This window comes from Canis lupus, chromosome 9, assembly GCF_003254725.2.
Source record: "Canis lupus dingo isolate Sandy chromosome 9, ASM325472v2, whole genome shotgun sequence".
Classification (NCBI taxonomy): Eukaryota; Metazoa; Chordata; class Mammalia; order Carnivora; family Canidae; genus Canis; species Canis lupus.
In genome coordinates this window covers 60,209,479-60,229,531 of record NC_064251.1, presented here as the reverse complement: position 1 = coordinate 60,229,531, position 20,053 = coordinate 60,209,479, and the positions used below count along the sequence as shown (strand labels likewise).

General features: G+C 39.9%; 2 protein-coding genes across 18 annotated transcripts in view; one reads left to right on the top strand and one right to left on the bottom strand.

Moving 5' to 3' along the window:
• Positions 1 to 20,053, bottom strand: part of DENND1A (DENN domain containing 1A) — a 539,854-nt gene that overhangs the window by 464,825 nt on the left and 54,976 nt on the right. The window lies entirely within an intron of this gene.
• On the top strand, positions 12,491 to 12,750 carry LOC112677175 (40S ribosomal protein S29-like). The gene has a single exon (XM_035720891.2). It carries the CDS (start codon positions 12,516 to 12,518, stop codon positions 12,684 to 12,686), a length of 171 nt encoding a protein of 56 aa, XP_035576784.1. The 5' UTR covers positions 12,491 to 12,515; the 3' UTR covers positions 12,687 to 12,750.

The window sequence follows — 20,053 nt, the reverse complement described above, 5'->3', positions numbered from 1 at the left end:
ACCTGGGTGGCCCAGCTGGTTAAGCATCTGCCTTCAGCTCAGGTCATGATCTCACATGGGTCCTGGGATTGAGCCCCGAGTCAAGTCAGGCTCCCTGCTCAGTAGGGAGTCTGCTTCTCCCTCTCCCCCAGCCAATTCCCCCACCCCACTTGTACACACTCTCTCCTCTCTCTCAAATAAAGCGAGGGAAGGGAGGGAAGGGAGGGAAGGGAGAAAAGAAAAAAAGAAAAGAAAAAGAAAAAGAAAAAGAAAAAGAAAAAGAAAAAGAAAAAGAAAAGAAAGAAAACATCTAACCAGAAGATTTATAATGAAACCTAAAGAAAACACACAATAACTGTCTGGGTACAATGCCTAACAAATAAGCAGCTAGCTATTATTATGATTTCACAGGTGTCATATTTTGAATTTACACAGCTGTATCTCCAAAGCCCAGAGGTAAATTCTTTTCTTTTTCCCCCCCAGAGGTAGATTCTGAAGAAACTCAAACCTAGGCAATACTAGCACAAAGTAGATTCTCCCGCATATTCTGGGATAAAACACATATGATGCAGTTAACTTGCTTATTTATAGGTTTTATTTTTTTAAAAGATTTTATTTATTCATAGAGACACAGAGAGAGAGAGAGAGAGAGAGAGGCAGAGACACAGGCAGAGGAAGAAGCAGGCTCCATGCAGGGAGCCCGATGTGGGACTCGAACCCAGGTTTCTGGGATCACGCCCTGGACTGAAGGCGGCGCTAAACCACGGAGCCACCTGGGCTGCCCTATTTACAGGTTTTAAAGACTGAAACAAAAGGGGCACCTGGGTGGCTCAATGGTTGAGTGTCTGCCTTTGGTTCAGGTTGTAATCCCAGGGTTCTAGGATCTAGTCCCACATCAGGCTCCCCATAGGGAGCCTGCTTCTCCCTCTGCCTATGTCTCTGCCTCTCTCTCTGTGTCTCTCATGAATAAGTAAATAAAATCTTTAAAAAAATAAAGACTGAAACAAGAGAAACAGTATTCTAAATCACTACACTATTATGAAGACAGGATGCTAATCTAAATATAAGATACTGTTTCCACAGAGGGGACTTCACCTGTACTGGCACTGGCAAGTTACACAAGGTTTCATTATTATATCCTTCTACCTCTTTATGTCATAAATATTTCATAATAAGTCTGAAGAAGATCACAGCACTAACAGAACATTAACAGTTGTTAATTCTGAATGATGAGAACATCAGGTTATATATATATATATATTTTTTTAAAGATGTTATTTATTTATTAATGAGACACACAGACACAGGGAGAAGAAGCAGGCTCCATGCAGCAGGAAGCCTGACATGGGATTCGATCCTGGATCTCTAGGATCAGGCCCTGGGTGGAACGTGGCGCTAAACCACTGAGCCACCGGGGCTGCCCAACATCAGGTTTTATTATCTTTGAGTTTTCTCTTTGATTCTAAAACTACAATAAAAAGATACTTCCAAATTGAAAGTCATTTAGAAGAAAATGTTATATTTTCAAATGTCTATAACTGAATTCTATTTTAAACGTGACAACAAGGCTCAGAAACTTCGAGACACCTAATCAGATCTGTTAATTTCAAAGAAATAAATACCTTGAATTTGCCCAGTAGATTCCATTTCTTAAAATAACTCTCATTCATCTCATTTCAACCTCATTATATAATCCTATGAAGACACGTAGATCAGTTATTATCATTCTCACCACCCAGGTGAGGAACCTGAGGCAGAGATTCTATGTGACTTGTTGATGGTCCCAGACCTAGTTACAAACACACCCAGAGCTCAAATTCTGTGCTTCATTGATTCTAAGATGAACTTCCCCACCCCACCGCCCCCCACCCCCGCATCTCTTAAAATCTATTGTATCTTACAATGCTAAATGGCAGCACTTTTTTTCTTTCTTAGTAATGCATATAATGGTGCATATTACAAATAATGGCACCTTAGATTCAATAAAATATGTTAATATTCCCTCTACTTCCTTAGTAGAAAAATGTGTGTTTTGTCAATCAGGAATCTATTTCTCTCTCTTGTGAAGGATCATCATTCCTTCACTGAAGAGAAACTTAAGCTTTTGTTTTTTTTAATAAGTACCTACAGTGAAAAGAGTTGGCTGCTCTAAAGTTCAAGGTATTTAAATATACCTGTCAAATATAATTTTAAAATCAGACAGTAAAAGAAGAGTATTTTACTTAAAAACCTAAATAAGGGCAGCCCGGGTGGCTCAACGGTTTAGCGCTGCCTTCCACCCAGGGCGTAATCCTGGGGACCTGGGATCGAGTCCTGCATTGGGCTCCCTGCATGGAGCCTGATTCTGTCTCTGCCTCTCTCTCTCTCTCTCTCTGCGTCTCTTGTGAATAAATGAATAAAATCTTAAAAAAAAAAAAAAAAACTAAATAAAACAAACTAAAGTTTTAAGAGAGACTTAAAATTTTTTGTGTGTTTTCCCTTGCAGGAGGATATAAAAAGGCCTACCAGGTCAGCATCCTTTGGCCACCAAACATTGTGGAGAATGTCCTATGGAAACATTCCTTTCATTCAAATGATCTCAAAGTAGAGTGTTTGATGAAAGAAAGGAATGCACTAAAGTTGTCTAAAAAGGATCAGGAAGATTCCTTCTAAAATCTAAACAAAGCCTTCTTGCGGTGCCTGGGTGGCAGAGTCAGTTGAGCATCCCACTCCTGGTTTCAGCTCAGGTCATGATCTCAGGGTCATGGGACTGAGACCCATGTTGGGCTCTGAGCTGAGCGTGGAGTCTCCTTAGACTTCTCTCTTTGTCTCTACTCCCTCTCCTGCACTCACTCTCTGTAAAATAAATAAATCTTTAAAAGAAAAAAAAATGTAAATAAACATATCTTTTTTAAGTCTACTTTGCAATTGGCTGAATTTTATCTCAAAATTTCATTGGAAAATTGAAATAACAAACATGCACATATGAAGAAATTACATAACAAAGTTTTAAACACTGGAGCTCTGATATATTAACCTGTGCCATCAGGTTAAGGCATTTTGTACAGACCTGCTATCTCTCTAGGTGTACACTGGCCTAACATTGTCTATACTCGTGGTCTCTGCTGCTTCTCCCTTCCTCTAATACACTTCAACAGGCTTCTGAACCTATCACAGCACTGAAACCACAACCACATTGCTAAAATGTGCTAAAATGGCCGATTGTCAGGGCTTATCTTAATGTCTCAGCAGCATTTGACACAGTTGATACTTTTTCCTTCCTTGAAACACTTTTGTCTCTTGCCTTCCAGGATATCACTCTTTATTGGTGTCTTCCTACCTCATTGACTGTTCCTTTGTTAATTCCTTCTCTCCTACCCTCAAATTTAGTCCTGGACCTCTCCCTGTCTCCACTCATTACTTAGATGATCTCATTCAGCCTTGTGGCTTTAATTACCATGCAAATACTGACAAGCCCCAAAATCATGTCTCCAATTGACTTCTTCCCCAATTCCAGATTTCCTTATCCAATTGTCTACTCAACATCCCCACCTGGATGTTCAAGAAGCATTTCTCATTAAACAAATGGTGCTTTTCTCTCTCAAACCTGCGTAGCTTGCATTCTAGTAATTATTCAACCAAAAAATACTTGGTGTCATCTTTGACTCCTCTTTTATATGCCACAATTATTTACATGTCACAATCAGCAAATTCTGTTGATTTGATCATCAAAATATATCCAGAATTTGAATGCTTCTCACCATCCCCAATCACAGTATCTTTGCCAGATCACCATCTCACCTCCAAGATTGCAATACTTTTCTGATCTTGCTGCTTCCTCTCTTCCCCTCTTTCGGTCAGATTTCAATTTAGTGGCCAGTAATCCTTTTACTATAAAGATCAGTTTAGGTCAGTCCTTGGCTTAAAACCTCCCCAAAGTGTCCCATATCACTCAAAGTCAAAATCTGAGTTCTGGAAATGAATGATGGGGATGGCTGCACAACAGTACGCATACATCTTTAACACCACTAAACTGTACAAAAATGGTTAAGACAGTAAATTTCACATGTATTCTACAACTGAAAAAAAAAATGCTGGAAGGGGGAAGAAAGTCCTTACGAGGTCTACATGATCTGGTCTCTCCCTCTCTCTCATATCTTTTTCCCCTTGCTTACTGCACTCCAGGCACACTGTCCTTCCTTCAGCAGCTCAAACTCACCAAACTCATTCCTATCTAACAGCCCTTTGCATCAATCTTCATGTAGGTGGCCCTCTTTCTGTCATTCAAAACTCACCTTCAAGTTTAACTCCTCAGAAAGGCCTTCCCCAATACACTCTCTACCATCTAACTTTAATTATCCTTAGCATACCTATTACAAGCTTGGTCACTGTCAGTCTCCCTCTCTGAATGTAAACTGCAAGAGAAGGATTTCGTTGATCACATCCCACTAATGTTTCCCAGGAACCTAAACAGTCGGGCATATAGCCAGAATAAAATACTGAGTAGAAGGAATAAAGGAAGACAGACCAGTCTTTCCTAGGGTCTGAAAGATTTCAGTAAATGACAGTATTATACACTTCCATGATTCTCAAACTTTAGCATGTGAAGAGAGAGATTTCCAGCCCCACTCCAGAGTTTTGGGGGTGGTGGAGGACCCCAGAATTAGCATTTCTAACAAGTACCCAAATATTTGTTTACTAACAACTAATACTGATGCTGCTGGACTAGTGATCCCACTTTAAGAACAAACCGCTGGTCAAGTTAAATGAATAATTCAGTACATACAACATAAAATAAACTTAAGGTATACCTCAATTATCCATCATTTCAACAGTGCTTTTGAAAAAAAAAAAAACAGATTTCAAAGAAAAACATTTGTAGAAGCACTGAAGCTTGCTTCTCTTCTATTGCTATCCATAGTTACTGCTTCATTCTAATGAGAAATAATAAAACTACCTAAATTTTTCACTCAGTTCAAATAGCTGCCAGAGCTCTATTACATGGAGCCAAAGATTATGAGTTTCTTTTAAAAGAAAGAAAGAAAGAAAGAAAGAAAGAAAGAAAGAAAGAAAGAAAGAAAGAAAGAAAGAAAGAAGCAAGCTTACTAAAACACTAAGAACAAATTGGACTATAATTATAAGTTAGAGTCATGCTTATCCATGATCACTTATATGTTGCCTTATGGAAGAAGTGGTGACTAATGTTGTGACAAGTTATATAACATACCAACAAATATACATAAGTTATTTTAAGGGCCAGTGAAGCCAATGCAGATGGAAGCATTTTCTATTTCTCTGCAAATCAAAAAACAAATTTAAAAGTGTCTCTTCTAAATGCAAATGGCCAAGAGACTCTTAATATTTTCATTAAGCCTATAAACAACTAAGCCTAACAATTCCCAGAGAGTCTCTGAGACTACTTTGAGACTGCTTATTTCCTCCATTACTCCTCAAGATGCTCAATATTTTTAACTACTTGGCTAAAGGAACCGAAAAACCTATTTCTGTCCTATTAACACTCACTGCTAATTCAGTAGACGTAATGATGCTGAGAAGACCATATTCAGAGCCAATTTTCCAATATGGACCCAAGTTTTCCCAGAACACTTCATGATATAGCTTAACGTATTACCATGGAAATGTCCTGGTTCTCCCATGATATCCCACTATTAATTGCCTTACATTCCTATACTTCAGTGATCTGGAACTCTGCCCACCTGCCAAGCAACTTATTTTTTTGCCACCTACCCTTAACCTCCTGCAGACTTATATCCTAACATCCAGCTGTACAGACTACTTGTAGCCCTCTGAACAAACCACGCTCTGGTTCTCTAGTAACGTCATTACTATACTAACTTCCACTACTGACTGTTTCTATGTACTAGGCATGTGCTAAGTACTTCACAAGCATTATCTCAATCGATCTTCAACTACCCTATATGTGTTTTTACCCCATTTAAAGAGAAGAACACTGGAAGTCAGGATAAACTAGCCAAAGTCAAAGCAAAGTAGAAGCTGAATCAACGTGGATCATCCAAAGCTCTAACCACTTTACCATTTGACATTATTCAGATGCTCTTCTGCAAGAAAGTCTTTCCAGTCTTTTGCACTTGACAAATTCACTCACCAAGCCTCAGCTCAGGCACTTCTTCTTTTCTGGGAAGCCTTTCTCAATCCCCCATGCCCACAGCCCAGACAGGATTAAGTGCCCCTCCTCCACATTCCCAGGGCACCCTGTGTTTCCCCCACTCTCTTTCCCCCTTTCTAGCAGTTCTTACAACATTCAACCCTGAAGCAATTAGAATTATGTGAGGGACTTTTAAAAAGCCCTAAAGCCCAGGCCACACCCCAGAACAATTAAATCAGAATCTCCAGGCACCAGTATTTGTTTAAAGCTCCCCCAACTTATTCCAACGTGCAGCCAGTGGAGAACTGCCAATGTACCTCCGATTAAATATCCACCTTCCCCTCTAGACTGGCAGCTCCTTGAGGGCACCAACTGTCCTCTCATCACCCCGGTCCGACACCTGACATAATAAGTGTCTGATGAATGAGTCTTCCCCCAACACCTAACATGTGGTTTCCGGCTCCCAATAAGGGCTTCTCTCTCTCCGACAGGAGGTAATTTATTGAATACACACTGCTTACACATGATGTTACTCTTTAGAGATATTTTCCTTTGGAGTCAAAGGTATCAATAAGTCACACCTGCTGACAACAGCCTTGGCTCTTAAATACAGAAAAATGACACACAAACAGCTAAAATGTGTGTGAAAGAAGGGGAGTCTGTTCAGTTCTTGCAGGAGAATGAAGCCTGAAAGTAAGCCAAGAGAGCATTTCTATTCAATACCACTCTTCTGAACACAATTCTCAGTGATTCACTGGAAGGGCCATGCTCAGTGCTCAGGGCCATGTTCTCAAAATGATTAAGTACACTCGGCCTGAAGTCATGAAACAGACAAAGGCTTTGACAATATTCAGGCAGCAGGAAAACTTAATGGGTTTTTTTGTTGTTGTTTTAGAGTATCATGCTATTGATCACTCTGCTGGATCATCAGCTTTCAATTAGGACTACTTTTCTTCAATTACAACATATTATGAGATTAGGAGAAAAATATAACACTAACTCCTCACAAAATGAATCTTTGCTGCATATGGTAACCATGCTATAGTGCTAGGCCATCAACCCTTTTAAGTGTTATTTAGAGCTACAAATTTGAAATACACAGTGTTAGGACCCCTTACTCATTTCACAGCCATCAAATCTTCAAACCAGCTAATATCTATCAAGCAAAACAGCAACCTATTCTCTATAGACTAATGATCTGACTTCACCACACTGTTTCTTTAGTTACAAATTTACATGCTAAGGGAGCTGAGGTCTATTTCAAAACTCATACCAGTTCAACTGTCTTAAAGCTGACAACATGGTCAAGACAAACTGCATACACTTTGTAACATGCTAGCAAACACCATCTACTAAACATTTATTTCTTTAAGCCAGACAAACAAGCAAAAGGGTAGTGTTAATATTTCCAACAAGTCTCCATTTGTTTCAGTGAACTCTGAAATTAAAGCCGTTTTTCCAGGCTGAAAATGCTGTATCAAAGGGTGCTTTCTAACCCATAACAAGTTAACACCTCCATAGAAGAATGCAGTCATTGTTGAGACTTGTTAGAAAGTGATTAACTTAGTTGTGTAATTACACAAACAAGTCGTTTCAAGATTTTACACTTAACTTTCCATTTCTAATAATGCTCTCAGGATCAGATTAATAAAGATACACAGATCCTGTCATGCAAGGAGTTGCAAAGTTTCACCTTTCCATATATGTCTATGTAAAGATTCTCATGCCACCCCGCACAAAGCAAGCTAATGGAAGAAATTTAGCTGCATTCCAAGAAAAACAGTTCTTGCACACCCCTCAGTGATGTGCAATACTCTATAGTTGTTGTGTTTTTTTTTTTTTTAAGGTTTTATTTATTTATTCACGAGAGACAGAGAGAGAGGCAGAGACACAGGCAGAGGGAGAAGCAGGCTCCATGCAGGGAGCCCGACGCAGGACTCAATCCTGGGTCTCCAGGATCACGCCCTGGCTGAAGGTGGCGCTAAATCGCTGAGCCACCCAGGCTGCCCTCTATACAGTTTTTTTAAGATGTATTTATTTATTTGAGAGAGAGAGGGAGAACATGTGCATTGGAGAGCAGGCGGAGGGGCACTGGGACAGGGAGAGAGAATCTCAAGCAGATTCCCTGCTGCGTGCAGGGCCTGACACAGAGCTTGATCATACAACCCTGAGATCATGACCTGAGCAAAATTAAGGGTCAAACACCTAATGAACTAGGCTGCCCAGAGACCCCAATACTCCATACTGTTTTAAGAAATTATCCACCATGCTGAGCTGCCATGTAAAATATACTCTTCAATTAGATTAATAACATTTGCAAAAATCACATTACTGTTAAACATTTTTGTCCTTAAAAAAATTATTCTTAAAAATGATAAACATTAATGTCCTTAAAAAATATTTAAAACCCTTTCCTTCCCAACTTTTCCTCTGCTCTTTCTGAACAATTAAGTCCTAAAGTTATTACATGGGCAAAGCAACATAGATGTCCATCTGGGCAATGGCCCAGTGTGGGGTGTCAGCCTGAGCATGGTCAGGAAAATATCCCTCAGGGTCCCTGACGAGAGATGTCAGAACATGAGCAACGTAGGAGGACATCCATGCTAAGGGATGGCCTGGCAATACAATACCAAATCCAAGTGGATAAAGAAGGCATTCACTCAGGGAGAGCAGCCTGGCATGCAAAGCCAGAACTTGAGTGAGAAATGTGTGCATACACACGGGACGGCCAGGCTCAGATACTGAAACATAAGTGAAGAGAGGAGAATGCCCCACAGAGCCCTAGAGGGTGAGGAGCATGTCCAAGCACAATGGCACCCTAGAGTAGGATGTGGAAGCCTGGGTAGATATGAAGAGGTTGGCCATATGGGGTTGGGGGCAGCTTGCTCAGCATGATGGGGAGTCAGAGTCCAAGCAAGGTACCCACAGGGCAGTGGGGAGGGCAGGGGCATGTCAAACCACCAGAGTAGATACTGTGACCCTAGGAAAGCAAGGTGAAGAAGGAGAACATCCACATGAGGTAGGGGTGAAGGGATACTGTGTCTAATTGGAGCCCAAGACCAGTAAGGAGGGCCTGCTTTCTCACTAAGGAGGTTACAAAGAAAATAGAATGAATTCTATAGAGCTGAATTTGAATTGGAGGTATTGGTGTGAACTCAAGGTTTTCAATAAATATATAGATAAGGAAATAAAATGTAAATGTAACCTGACTTTTATTTTATTTTTATTTTTTTAATTATTTTTTTTAATTTTATTTATTTATGATAGTCACACACAGAGAGAGAGAGAGAGAGGCAGAGACATAGGCAGAGGGAGAAGCAGGCTCCATGCACCGGGAGCCCGACATGGGATTCGATCCCGGGTCTCCAGGATCACGCTCCGGGCCAAAGGCAGGGGCTAACCCGCTGCGCCACCCAGGGATCCCTAACCTGACTTTTAAACATACACATATTTCCTGGCTGTGTGTACTGGTAGGGCCTACCAGCAACAACACACCAATAACAATGAGTATACCTAGTACTCAGACATTGGGTTCTAAATACAATTCTTCTCTAACAAGAACCAGAGCTCCCTGGGGAAATAGCTGATTCCAGGGCTGGGGCAGAGAAAGTACAAAATGAGTTGGAACATCTTATTGTGTTAGAAAGCAAAGAAATGCTCAAAGAATGATTGGAATCGTCAAAAGACCAGCTTGAAAAAGCTCCCACTGGTCAGATCTGGGGTAATTTGAGCATCAAATTCAATAATGACATTAACAGATTATTAACCCATCAAATGAAACAGGAATCCATGAGTCCACATTGATATAAACAAGAGAATTGAAAATTGAACGAGAAATTGGCCATTTATAAAGTTTCAAAGTACCTTCCCACAAAATACCAATTGCAAGAGGGAAAAGAGTAACTTTTTTAGTATAGAAATTTAGCAAAAACTACCTTAACTCATTAAAGTAATTAACATAAGTTATGAGACAAACTGCTAGAATGCAATGAGAAAGTAGCATCATTTCCATGATATTCCTGTTGAAGGTGCTTCACCAGTATCTAATCTTAAGAAACATCAGACAATTTCAAATTGAAGGATCTTCTAAAATATATATATATATATATATATATATATATATATATATATATATATATATCTGGCCTCTAATCTTTAAATGTCAGGTCAGGGATGTCTCGGTGGCTCATTCGGTTAAGCCATCTGCCTTCAGCTCAGAAGCTGAAGTGATCATGATCCTGGAGTCCTGGAATCAAGCCCTGCGTCAGGCTCCCTGCTTAACGGGGAGCTTGCTTCTCCCTCTGCCAACCTCCCTGCTTGTGCTCTCTAATAAATAGTCATAAATAAATAGATAAATAAATAAATAAATGCACCTAAGTGGCTCAGTTGGTTAAGCATCTGCCTTTAGCTCAGGTCATGATCCTAGAGTTCTAGGATCAAGCCCCACATCAGGCTCCCTACTCAGCAAGAAGTCTGCTTCACCCTCTCCTCCTGTCCCTCTCCCTTCCCCCTGCTCCTTCTGGCTCTCACTCACTCTCTTAAAAATCTTTTAAAATAATGAATGAATGAATGAATGAATGAATGAATGGATGGATGGATGGATGTCAGGTCATAGAAATCAAGGGAAGACTAAAGAGCTCTTCCAGACTGAAGGAAACCAAAGACACATGATAACTGTATGATTCCAAACTGGATCTTTTCGCTATAATTAAAAAAAAAAAAAATGTTACTGGGACCACTGAAACTTGGATGAGGTCAAAGAATTAAATGTAGTAATGCATCAATGTTAATTTCCTGTACCTCTCTGCAACATTTTGGTTGTTTAAAAACAAAAGTTTTAAAAACCAAGTCAAGGTAGAAAAATACAATTCACAGTGCATTGGATAAAATAAGGTATTACTAATGGTATTATCTTAGTAATTTGGGAATAATTAGCCCTAGGTTGAGAAATGCTTCAGTGCCACCTAACAAATCTTAAAATCAAGATCCAGATGATCAAATTCTTCACACTCAATATATGAAACAATGGTTTTAAAGAGAACAGGCAGCAAAGAACAGCAATCTCTTAAGAGATGGAAAAGAAATGAGATGAGCCTTCGATTGCCTCAGACCATTGCCATTAGTCCAAGAATATTCATAAGAGAATACAAAAATACCCCACACCCAACCAAATTAAATACACATTATCTGGCCGTCAATAAAAGGATTACCAGGCATGCAAAGAATCAGGAAAATATGACCCATAACAATAAGAAAAATCAATTGAAGCCAACCTAGAACTGACACAGATGTTAGAATTGGAAAACAGGACATTCAAACAGTTGTTCTTTTTTTTTTTTTTTTTTTTTTAAGATTTTATTTATTTATTCATGAGAGACAGAGAGAGAGAGAGAGGCAGAGACACAGGCAGAGGGAGAATCAGGCTCCATGCAGGGAGCACGACGTGGGACTCGATCCCAGGTCTCCAGGATCACGCCCTGGGCTGACTGCGGCGCTAAACCTCTGAGCCACCGGGGCTGCCCTCAAACAGTTGTTCTAACAGTATTCCAAGTGTTCACAAAACTAAGAGACATAAGAGATTCAAAAAAGACCCAAATGAATTTTCAGAGATTAAAAAACAATGAAAAGTACAAATGGGATCAACTGCAGAGTACACACTGAAGAAAAGATTAGTGAACTTGAAGATATTGTTTCAGAAATTATCCAAGACGGAACATACAAAGAGAAAAAACTCAGATCCAAAGTATCAGTGGACCTATGGAAGAACGAATTCTAATATATCAGTGTTCAGAATCCTCAAAGAGGGGAGAATGTAGAAAAACCAAATAATGATTAAAACTTTCTAAATTTAATGAGAACAATAAATGCACAAGTCCAGAAATCTCAACAAACTTCAAGCCAAAGAAACAGGAAGAAATCTAGGGCATCATAATCAAATTGCTCAAAATCAGTAATAAAATCTTAAAAGCAGAACAAAAAACACATGTTACATTCATAGGAACAAAGATTAAAATGGCAGATTTCCTGTCAGAAACAAGGCAAATGAGTGAACAAACAGTAGAGCAGCATCTTTTATGTACTAAAAGAAACTGACAACCTCGAATTCTATTCCTAGAGAATATTTCAAAAGTGAAGACAAAATAAAGATTTTTTTCAGACATTACAAATGCTGAAAGAATTCATCAGCAGCAGACCTGCACTACAAGAAATTTTAGAAGTCTTTCAGGCAGAAAAGAAATGATGCCAGATGGAAATATGGACCTATACCAAGAAATAAAGAGCATCAGAAATGGTAACTACATGAACTAAGTAAAAGTGAGTCAAATGATCATCTCAATAGATGCAGATGGTTTCACTGGAGAATTCTACTAAACATTTAAAGAATTAATACCTATTCTACCTTTTGTCTTGTTGCATCCTAGAGTGGAAGATGGGTCACCAGCAATACTACTGGAGCCACCTAAGAAAATTTGGCCAGGATTCTTGTTCTTGCCACATCTGCTCAAACCCACATAGTCTGATCCAGAAATACAGTCCCAATATGTGCTGCCAATGTTTCCATCAGTATGAGAGAGGTATAGGCTTCATTAAGTTGGATTAAGTGAGCTTCCTTGAATGGTTCATCCGAGACATCTACCTACTGCAGATACCCAAGATACCTACCCTAATGCTAACTAATTTTACATAAAATAAAAACTCTTCAGGGCACCTGGTGGCTCAGTGGTTTAGCATCTGCCTTCAGCTCAGGTTGTGATCCCAGGGTCCTGGGGTCGAGCCCTGCAATCAGGCTTCCTACAGGGAGCCTGCTTCTCCCTCTGCCTATGTCTCTGCCTCTCTGTTCTCTCATGAATAAATAAATAAAATCTTTTTAAAAATAAATAAAAAATAAAAATACTTCAATTAAAAAAAAAAGAATATCAATTCTACACAATATCTTCCAGAAAACAGAAGATAAAACACTTCAACTCATTTTACAAGGTCAGAAATGCTCTAATACCAAAACCAAAGACAGTACCAAAAATATAAATTCTACACACACACAAACTATAGAACAATATCCTTTTAACCACAAAGATCCTTACCAAAATATTAGTAAATGGAATTCAACAAGATATACCATGACCAAGTGGAGTTTATTCTAGGAACACAAGGCTAAATACTGAAAATCAGTTAATAGTCTTACCATCTTAATAGGCTAAAGAAGAAAAATCACAATTATACTATCAATTGATGCAGAAAAAGCATTTCATAAAACTCAACACACATTCATGATAAAAATTCAACAAAACTAGGGATAGAGAGGGCTCTTTCTCAAGCTAATAAAGGATCTCCATGGAAAAACTTATGGTTTATATCATACTTAATGGTGAAAGACCAAATACCTTCCCTCTAGGATTGCAAACAAAGCAAGAATGTCCACCCTCACCACTTCGCCATTACACTAAACAGCCCAGCCAAGGCAATACGGCAAGAAAGATAAAAGGCAAACTAACTGAAAATGAAGAAATCAATTTTTTTTCCTATTTGCACACAACATGACCATCTATGTAGAAAAGAACTTGGAATTGAAATTGAGATAATTTCATTCTCTCTTCTACCTACAATTCTTTCACTTTCATCTAAAATCCTTCTAGGACTTTCTCCATGTACTCCTTCTCTGATAAGTGTCCAAAACCGAAACCATAGATTTGGATAACAAAGGATAGGAGACTTCAAAGGGAAAACAAGGGGCACCTGGCTGGCTCAGTCAGAAAAGCATGTGACTCTTGGTCTCAGGGTTGTAAGTTCCAGCCCACATGGGATGTAGAGATTCCTAAAAATAATAAATTTAAAAAAAAAACAAAAACAAAAACAAAAACGTGGAGTGCATGGGTGGCTCAGTTGGGTAAGCATCTGCCTTCAGCTTGGATCATGATCCTAGCATCCTGGGATCAAGCCCTGCATCAGGCTCCCTGCTCAGCAGGTAACCTACTTCTCCCTCTCCCTGCCACTCCCCCTGCTTGTGCTGTCAAATAAATAAAATCTTAAAAAAAAAAAATACACACACAAACCATAATGTCAAAAATTGTTTGATTACATCAAAATTAAGAATTTCTGTTCAAAAAAGTAAATCTTTACTTAAAATGGAAATATTCTGTCCATTTACATGTGTTTGTGAGACCTATGGGAAAATACCCAGCATCATTCACTTTTAATAGCAACTCATGAAACACCAAAGTTCTATGGGAACATAGCTTGAAAACTGTTATAAATTCATCCATCACTAAGAAGCAAAATATAGGAATATTCCCTTAGAACATAAATGGACCAGGATTAAAAGTTGAGTCAGATTTTCTCTCCTAAGAATCCAGAATTGAGTCTCAGAGCTGGCATCAGTTATATGACCTGTTCTAGAACTTAGTCAGTGAACTATTTCAACAAACTCACCTGAGGAACCTTTTTATAAATACAGATTCCCAAGTCCCATAGGTTCTGGTTGAGAGGGTCCAGAGTGGGGCCCCCAAAATTTTTAAGCTCCTCAGGTGATTCTGGTGCATAGCCAGCCAGGTTTAGGACCCACTTAATTAACAGTGTTTAAAACTGAAAGAAAGGGGCAGCCCCAGTGGCACAGCAGTTTAGCGCCGCCTGCAGCCCGGGGTGTGATCCTGGAGCCCCAGGATTGAGTCCCACCCACGTCGCTTCTCCGGCTGCCTGTGTCTCTGCCTTCTCTGTGTCTCTCATGAATAAATAAATAAAATCTTAAAAAAAAAAAAAAAAAAAAAAACTGAAAGAAGGGATGCCTGGGTGGCTCAGAGGTTGAGTGTCTGCCTTTGGCTCAGGGTGTGATCTGGGAGTCCCAGGATCAAGTCCCACATCAGGTGCCTGCAGGGAACCTGCTTCTCCCTCTGCCTATGTCTCTGCCTCTGTGTGTCTCTCATGAATAAATTAATAAATAAATCTTTTGAAAAATAAATAAAACTGAAAGAAGGAGAGAGACAGAAAATCCAATTCAAGAGTCTGCATGGTCCCTGACAGACTAAAAGGGCCTAAAGGCTGTGAGAGTGCTCTGAGGGCCTAATTACGGTACTTTATTAGCTCCTGACTGTTCTAGGAGTATGGAGGCTCTGTGTGACCAGTCATGGACACCAGTTCACATGTCTGCTGCTTCTTTAATATAAAGAGCATTAATAGGGCACCTGGGTGGCTCAGCTGGTTAAGCATCTGCCTTGGGCTCAGGTCATGATCCCAGGATCAAGCCCCATCAGGCTTCCTGCTCAGCAATAGGGGCCTGCTTTTCCCTCTGCCTGCCACACCCCCTGCTTGTGCTCTCTCAAATAAATAAAATCTTAAAAAAAAAAAAAAAAAAAGCATTAACACAGAGGAAAACAACTTTAATTTTCCTTATGATTTTCAGCTATGGTAGGTCTGCTTACTCACCCAGGTGACAATATCCATTTTTAATTTAGACCATCTTTATTTTTCAGAGTTTACCTATTCTCTAGATTTATGGATAGATGGTAATTAATCACACCATGAAAACTTATCAATACAAGGAAAGATATCTTGGAATACCTAATCAGCCCAAGTCCAGGCCCTTAGGTATGCTCTAAGAGCTCCAAGACCAACTAAAAACAACCCAGAGACTCACCAAGTAACCCTTTAGAGCAAAGTCAACATTAAAGCCAAGAATACATACTGTAAAACTGCAAAGAGGTATAAGAAGCAGGAGTCCTAGAATGGCAAAAAACTATCTTCTTGCCTTCTGACAATGAACTACCTATGAGGCTTTGAGCAAGAAATGAGAGGCAGGGGACGCCTGGGTGGCTCACTGGTTAAGTATCTGCCTTCAGTCCAGGGTGTGATCCTGGGGTCCCAGGACCGAGTCCCACATCAGCCTCCCTGCATAGAACCTGCTTCTCGCTCTGCCTGTCTCTGCCTCTCTATCTCTCTGTGTCTCTCGTGAATAAATAAATAAATAAAATCTTAAAAAAAAAAAAAAAAAAGAAAAGAAAAGAAATGAGAGCCAGGAGGTCTAAGCCACAGCACATGGGGACTGGCTGTAGCATAGCTTTAAAGGATCCTCTCCAGAATCCAATTTCCTCATCTATAAACAGGTCACTAGGAAAGATCTCTTCCAGTTCTGACATCTTATAGCTCTGGCATTCTAAATTAAAAAGATCTGTAAAATCTTTTTTCTTTTTTTTGAAAAATAAAGTTATATTTTAGTTAATATAAAAAGGCTCATGATTTTTATATCAAAATATTGATGTATTGATGTACGGGTGCCTGGTTGACTCAGTTGGTTGGGCCTCTGACTCGGTTTTGGCTCAGATTCTGATCTCATGGGTCATGCGATGGAGCCTGACATCAGCTCCTACTTAGGCAGAGAGTCTGCCTGAAAGATTCTCTTTCTCTGTCCCTCCCCCTACATGTACATGCTCTCTCTCAAATATGTAAATCTTTAAAAATATATATACATTGGGGCACCTGGGTGGCTCAGTCAGCTAAGCGTCTGCCTTCAGCTCAAGTCATGATCCCGGAGATCGAGTGGTCGGTCCATGGGTCCTAGGATCGAGTCCCATGTCATGCTCTTCCTGCTCAGCAGGGATTCTGCTTCTCCCTCTCCCCACCCCCTGCTCATGCTCTCTCTTGCTCTAATAAATAAAATCTTAAATATACATATATATATACACACATTGACTTACACTAATACAAACGCTATTTTCCCAACTTGCAAAAGTTCTTTGCCCTGAATATTAATTCAATGAATATTTAAGTGAAAGACATTCATTTTTTTTTAAGATTTATTTATTTGGAGGGATACAGAAGCAGGAGAGAAGCAGACTCCCAGTAGAGCAGGGAGGCTGATGCAGGACTCGAGCTCACAGCCGAGATCATGACCTGATCAGAAATCAAGAGTTAGCCACTGAACTGACTGAGCCACCCAGGCTTCCTAACATTCACTTTTCCAGGGCAGTGGTTTTCAGTGTAGGGCAGAGGTGTATCAGAGGCCTTACAGGAAGAGAAGGGAAGAGAAATGAAACAGACCCATCACAGAGAGCTACTTTTACTGGGTTTTTTTAAAAGATTTATTTATTTATTTGAGAGAGAGAGAAAGAGCCAGCACTCCCACTATGGAGGGGGAGGAGCAGTGAGAGAGAAGCAGACTCTGCCCAGTGGAGAGCTTGACTTATGAACCTGAGATCATGACTTGAGCTGAAACCCAAGAGTCAGGCATACAATCGACTGAGCCACCCAGACATCCCGACTATTACTGTTTTATGTCTAAATTTTAAATAAGGCTCCTCTGACACAAGGGTCCATACGTTGTGGGGTTTTTTTGTTTTGTTTTGTTTTTTAAAAAAAGCTCTAGGGCACCCCAGGTGGCTCAGCAGTTAAGCGCCTGCCTTCAGTCCAGGATGTGATCCTGGAGACCCGGAATAGAGTCCCGAGTCGGGCTCCCTGCATGGAGCCTGCTTCTCCCTCTGCCTGTGTCTCTGCCTTTCTCTCTCTCTGTGTCGCTCATGAATAAATAAATAAAATCTTTAAAAAAAAAAAAGGCTCAAAAAACATATATGCAAATAAAACAAATATATAAGATAGGTATATTTATCATAGAGTTTACCAGTGAAGTAACTAAGGTACAGACAGTTCAAGCACTCATTTGAGGTCACACATTTAGGAAATGAGGAGGCTGGGACCAGAAGCCAGCCACTTTGGCTCCAGAGTCCATGCTCCTAACTACTGTGCTAAACTCCACATGCCACAACACAATTTAGAAAATAAGGACAAAAATACAAAACAAATATCCAAGACTCCCCAATGCATTCAGAAATAAAGATGCTAATTAGCATGACAAACTAGGTTTGCAACTGAGCCTCAGCTATACCCTTCAGCTTCTGCCACCACCGGCTCCCAACCAACCCCCAACCAACCTGTACCACTCAAAGGGCCTCAATCACCTGAGCCTTGTATGTATATTTACCATTTATTGAGCAATTTCAGAAGGGCTGAGAACTGTGCTGAGCATTTTATATACCACACCTCATTATAACTACATGACAATCCTGTGAGGTAAGGGAGTGTTTGTGCATTTTGTAAAATAGTCTTGAAGAAATTAAATAGCTTGCTCCAAGGACAAATATCTAGTAAGTAGCAGTATATGAACTCAAACCCAGGTCTGTTGTGACTTCTGTTCTTGATTACAATTTCCTTCCTAAAATGTGCTGTATCACCAAACATCATATTTGCACATCTACATCTATACTGTTGCGTCTACAACAGTGCTTGGCAAATAGTAGGCACTGGAGGTGTTTGCTGAATCAATGAATAAATAAATGAACAAATGCCCTGTTCTCTCTGGAGGCCTCCCTGACTCCCTTACAAAGCTCAGTTGCTCTCTCTACATTGTCACAAGACTTGTTTCAAAGTTCTACTTTATAAGGTTTCCCAGGAGGTATTCCACAGGTTCTACTCATATATACTATAACCCACTAGACTGCAACCTTGTTTCATTCCATCTTTGTATTCTCGGCCTCTAACAAAAGGCCTGGCTTTTAACAAGCACTCAGTAAGTTTGCTAACTGAATGAATTTCCCTGAGGAGAAGTGAGATGAATAAGAGACTCATGATTCATATTAAAACTTCTTTTTCCTCAAGAAATAAACAACATTCAAAGCTGTGATATACTCAAATGTGTGCTCTATAAATATTTCTAGGTTTCAACTGTCATGAGAGGCATCTAAATTTAACTCATTCAACACATATTTATGAGTAATCTAAATACATACATATAATGGCTCTTCAGGAGCTTACAACCTAGTCAAGGAAATAGAACATAATGAAATGTAAAGATAAACAATCAAACATGAGCTGCCATGAGGAAATCCATGACGAGGTGCTGCATATTTGGTAAAGCTAAGTGCTGTAGCCTTGCAAGGTGAAGACCTCCCTCCTGACCATGGGTCTGATTACCTGTGGACAGTCATTGTGATGAGCCTCTTCACAATCAGTAGCAAAATAAGGAGGAACTAGGGACAGTGCAGTGGGTTTTCCATATGAAAGGATTTAATTCAAATTTTAAAACCATCCTGAATCTGACATGTTCTTCCTGCACTTTGCTGTAAAAATGTAATTTCTTTTCAAAAATGATGATGGGATGGGATCCCTGGGTGGCGCAGCGGTTTGGCGCCTGCCTTTGGCCCAGGGCGCGATCCTGGAGACCCGGGATCGAATCCCACGTCGGGCTCCCGGTGCTTGGAGCCTGCTTCTCCCTCTGCCTGTGTCTCTGCCTCTCTCTCTCTCTCCGTGTGACTATCATGAATAAATAAATTTAAAAAGAAAAAAAAATTTAAAAAAAAAAAAAATGATGATGGGAGATAATCTTTGCCTTGTGGTTCCACAAAACTTGTTTTTAAGATTTTATTGGTACATAGGGCACCTGGGTGGCTCAGTCAGTTGAGCATCTGCCTTTGGCTCAGGTCATGATCCCAGGGTCCTGGGAATGAGTCCCACATTGGGCTCCCTGCTCAGCAGGGAGTCTGCTTCTCCCTCTCCCCCTGCCTGTTGCTCCCCCTGCTTGTACTCTGTCAAATAAATAAAATCTTAAAAAAAAAAATGGTTTTACTGGTGCAAATTCCAAATATTTGTGACCTACTGAGCTAGGGCACTCTGTGATGCTTCTCTTGAAAGGGTAGAATCTTTTCAGAGGGTGAACAGAATTCAGCTAGGTGGGGAGGACAGGAGATTGTAAGCAGGGGAAATGATCAAAGTAGAGGTGTAAGTATTCATGTAAAGTTTGAAGAATAGTAACTAAATCAGGTTCAAACTTGGAAAACCTGAAGCTGTGAATTCCATTTCTAGCAATAGGACAGAGTAAGTACACTCCTGATCCTCTACTGAAAATAAACAATGGATGTTTTTATCTTCTCAAATAAATACACAGATGAGCTTGGAAGGAAATAAGGAAGATTAAAATGAAGAACTGAA

Excerpts from the sequence above, each read along its gene's own strand:
- LOC112677175 (XM_035720891.2), top strand. The coding sequence starts at position 12,516 with ATGGGTCACCAGCAATACTACTGGAGCCACCTAAGAAAATTTGGCCAG.